The sequence below is a fragment of the Lactuca sativa genome, chromosome 2 (assembly GCF_002870075.4).
Source record: "Lactuca sativa cultivar Salinas chromosome 2, Lsat_Salinas_v11, whole genome shotgun sequence".
Lineage (NCBI taxonomy): Eukaryota > Viridiplantae > Streptophyta > Magnoliopsida > Asterales > Asteraceae > Lactuca > Lactuca sativa.
In genome coordinates this window covers 88,391,299-88,395,201 of record NC_056624.2, presented here as the reverse complement: position 1 = coordinate 88,395,201, position 3,903 = coordinate 88,391,299, and the positions used below count along the sequence as shown (strand labels likewise).

The 3,903-nt window shown below is 35.9% G+C and overlaps 1 protein-coding gene across 1 annotated transcript; it reads right to left on the bottom strand.

Moving 5' to 3' along the window:
- Positions 1-366: 366 nt before the first annotated feature.
- LOC128132337 (uncharacterized) lies at positions 367-2,654 on the bottom strand. The gene is made up of 2 exons (XM_052768862.1): positions 2,520-2,654; positions 367-1,095 (listed from the first exon to the last, which is right to left on the bottom strand). Exons 1-2 carry the CDS (start codon positions 2,652-2,654, stop codon positions 367-369), a joined length of 864 nt encoding a protein of 287 aa, XP_052624822.1.
- Between the last annotated feature and the right edge of the window lie 1,249 nt (positions 2,655-3,903).

Here is a 3,903-nt window from a genome sequence, read left to right as displayed (position 1 = left end):
TTCGGTTGTTAATGACTTCATATGGTGTTTTATGAAGATGTTTATGGATTAAGGAACAATTTTGAGTGTAGCAAGCTGTGGCTATTGCTTCTGCCCAGAAGTATTGTGGCAGGTCAGCAAAGATAAGCATTGATCTTGCAGCTTCACATAGATTTCGGTTCCTTCTTTCGACAACACCGTTCTGTTGTGGAGTGTATGGGGATGAGAAGTTATGTTCAATTCCTTTGTCTTTGAGAAATGAATCTAGAGTATTGTTTTTGAACTCTAAACCATTATCACTTCGGATTCTTCGAACAGGTCGTTTCAGCTTCAGCTCGATTTGTTTGATGAAGTTGATCATCTCTTCAAGTGCTTCTGATTTTAGTCTTAAGAAAAAGACCCAAGTAAACCACGAAAACCATCAACGACAACAAGAATGTACTTCTTCCCTTGTATGGTTTGGGTTTTGGCAGGGCCACAAAGGTCTATGTGCAACAAATCTAGTGGTTCGGATATGCTAGATTCTGAGATGCTTTTGTGAGTGGATTTGGAAAGTTTTCCTTTTTCACATGCGGCACAAAGAGTTTCGTTATCAAGCTTCAGAAGTGGTAGCCCTCGAACAAGATCATCGCCGATTAATTTGTTGATGTACCCAAAGTTTAGATGGGAAAGGCGGCGGTGCCATAACCAACTAATATATGCTGGGGCTTTAGATAGCAGACATATATCAGGTTTACCATAGATAAGATCCATGTCAAGTGGATACATATTTCCAGCACAGTCAGAATCAACTATAACATCTTTGGTTTTGGCGTCCATGATCAAGCTTCGTTGTTTGGTGAAAAGAACTTCAAGATTGTTATCACACAGTTGAGAAACACTGATGAGGTTGTGTTTCAGGTCATCGACGAAGGCAACTTTCTTTATGGTAAAATTACCATTTGTTATGTTTCCATAACCTATGATTTTTGCTTTCATGTTGTTGCCGAAGGTAACATCTTGATTGGTTTGTATAGGTTTGAAGTCACGTAAGTAGTTCCGATTTCCTGTCATATGCTTGGAGCAGCCACTATCAATATACCATGTATCATCATTAGGTTCTCCAGCATTAAGTACCTGCAATCAGACAGAAAGTTTAGGTACCCAAATCTGAATGGGTCCTGGTTTGTCAGTTGTTATTTTGGGTGCTTTGCTTGATGAATTTCTTTCATCATTTGACATCACATTATTGTAATGGTTTGCTTTATGACGATGGAATGGTTGAGGTTTGATTTGATCCATCAATTTTACCCAAAATGTTATTTGTTTTTGAAAACCTGTGGGTTGATAAGATCTGTGATTTGGTGAAAGATATCCTAGATGTGAAGGTTTGTTTGAAAAGCTTTCTTCATATCTGGGATGTGATGGGCGATTTTGAAAAGCTTTTTGATGATGATGGTTTGAAACTTTCTGATGTGATGGTTTTTGAAAGTTCCTTGAATGATTTAAAGTGATATCTTGAAAGCGGTTTTCAAAAGGTTTTTGAAAAGGTTTTGGTTTTTGTTTGGAAACCTGTTTATGAGGTATGACATAGGGTTTAACTTTCTTTGGTTGGTTTTCAAAAATGTTTGGCTTGATAAGTGGGGTTTTGGTGACTTGAATGGATTTTTTGCTTGTTTGTTGTTTCTTGGAGTATTTTTGTCCCAGACTAGTTTTTCCAACAATTGATGAAGTCATTGTAGGAAAAACAGTTGGTATATAAGTACTACCATCCTCATAAGAGGAATTTTCTCCATTCAAAAAGTTTTTGAGTTTAGTGGTTCCATCGGTATGTTTGATTTGGTGAGTTAAAGAACTTGCAGAGTCTGTTTCAGAATTTACCACTCATCTGAATCATCCTCATTAACAGATGTGAAAAGATCAGGTAGAGTAGATTCAGAGTTTTCACAATTCGTCATGTTTCCTTGTTTTGCTTGTTCAATTTCAAAGGATTCTCTTCCAATTCCTGGTCTATAATTCGTATCAATTTTGCCATTTCCTAAGGTGTTTTCCTTGGTGAAAATATCATCACTTAGTTTTCAGGCAACTTTGATAGAATCCATATTCCATATTAGTCTTTTATTCTCGGTTTCAAGAGAATTGATTTGTTTTAAAGAATCAGTCAATTTTTCATTTAAAACATTGTATTTGTCAGTTGATTCTTGAAAGTCTTGTTTCAACTGAAGGATTTCCATTTCTAAAACATCTTTTATTTCAGAAGAAATGACTGACTGATTTTTTAGTTCCAAATCCCTTTTCTGAATTAGGGTCTGATTTAATTGTTCCAAGACGTGATTATAATCTTCTGATTTTCTTTCAACATCTCTTTCCAATCTGCTTTTCGTTCTTGTTGATTCTCCAAAATTGAGTTGCAAGGTTTGTAACTCAGATTTGCAAATATCATAATTGACCATTGTGTCATGATATGTTTTGAGATCAGCTTCCAGACTAGTCTCAATTTTGGTTATGTGGGACTCAAAAATTGTTTTGGAAAAACCAAGTTCAGAGATCATAGACTATACCTGTTCTATGATGTTGGGAGCTCTTGAAGGTATGTCAACACCAGCTACGAAGCAGAAGTTTGATTGTGTTGGTTCATTGTCAGCTTCGTCATCAGAAGTTGGCCAGTATTCCATGTTTGGTTCATGGATTGCCATCAATGCTCTTTGTTTTTCTTGGTTTTCCAGTTTCTTCAGTTCATCGGCTCTTTGAGCATAGTATGTTGAGTCTTTGATTTTGGTTTTGTTTTTGGCTCGACATTCTCTGGCATAGTGATTTGTTCCTTTGCAGTTGTGACAAATGATCACTTCTTCATCACTGTCATCCTTTTGACTTTTAATCGGAAGTCTTTCAGGTGCTTGACTTTGGGTTTGTTGGGAAGGTTGAGAATGGTTTTGTTGGAATCCAAAATTATGGTTGTTTTGAAAACCATTGTTTTGATTGTTGTAACCTTGACTTTGGAAGCCAACTTTTTGATTTTGAAAACTATTGTTTGGATTGTGATTATGACCTGAGTTGGGATCGTTTTGAAATCCCTGGTTTTGAAAACTTTGGTTTGAGTTATTATGGAAAGAAGGTCTTTGAGAATTTTGTCCAAAGTAGGGTCTTGGTTGAAAAACTGAGTTGTTTTGTCCAAAGGATGGTCTTGGTTGAAAACATGGGTTATTTTGTCCAAAAGATGGTCTTGGTTGAAAACCTGGGTTATTTTGTCCAAAAGATGGTCTGTTTTGAAAGTTTGGTCTAAAATTTGATTGACCATGATTTGGGATAAATCTCTAGAGATTTTTGTTTGCAACCAACGCACGCAATTATTGATAATCTGCTTCATCATTCGAATCAGACTGGAAGGTTTGGTTTTGAAAAGATGTAGCCTGATTAAAATGATTAAAGTTTTGATCATTTAAAGGTGTTCGGTTTTGTGAAGTTGTGGACACAAGAGCAAGTGGTCCTCCAAAAGCTGTAGTGGTTGGTGGGTCAATCGAGGATTCATACGATTGAAGTTCTCCATACAAATTGTACAAAGTCTCTGTATGAATAGCTGGATTTCCCTGAATAATGAGTTTAACCATTTTCCAGCTTTCGAAAAGATTGTTTAAAAACTTGAGATTTATCTCGTGTTGTGTCTTTTTGATACCCAAATTGTTCATTTTGACCATAATAAGATTGAACCTATCGTGAGCATCATGGATGGTTTCTGATGAAAGCATTTTGAAATTATCGAATTCATTCAAAACAGATGTTCTTTTGTTTCCGATAATTCTTTTATTTCCACAAAAATGATTTTTCAAATTTTCCCAAATTTGATTTACGGTTAACAGCATAATGTCATCCATTTGACTTAGAATACTGTGAGGTATTCCAGACACAAGTTCCTTTTTGGCTTGGAGCTCCAACTTTCTTATGATA

Coding starts and splice junctions, on each gene's coding strand:
- LOC128132337 (XM_052768862.1), bottom strand. CDS start 2,654: ATGGCAATCCATGAACCAAACATGGAATACTGGCCAACTTCTGATGAC. Junction 1,096..2,519: donor CTCCCAACATCATAGAACAG/GTATAGTCTATG, acceptor GTCTGATTGCAG/GTACTTAATGCTGGAGAACC.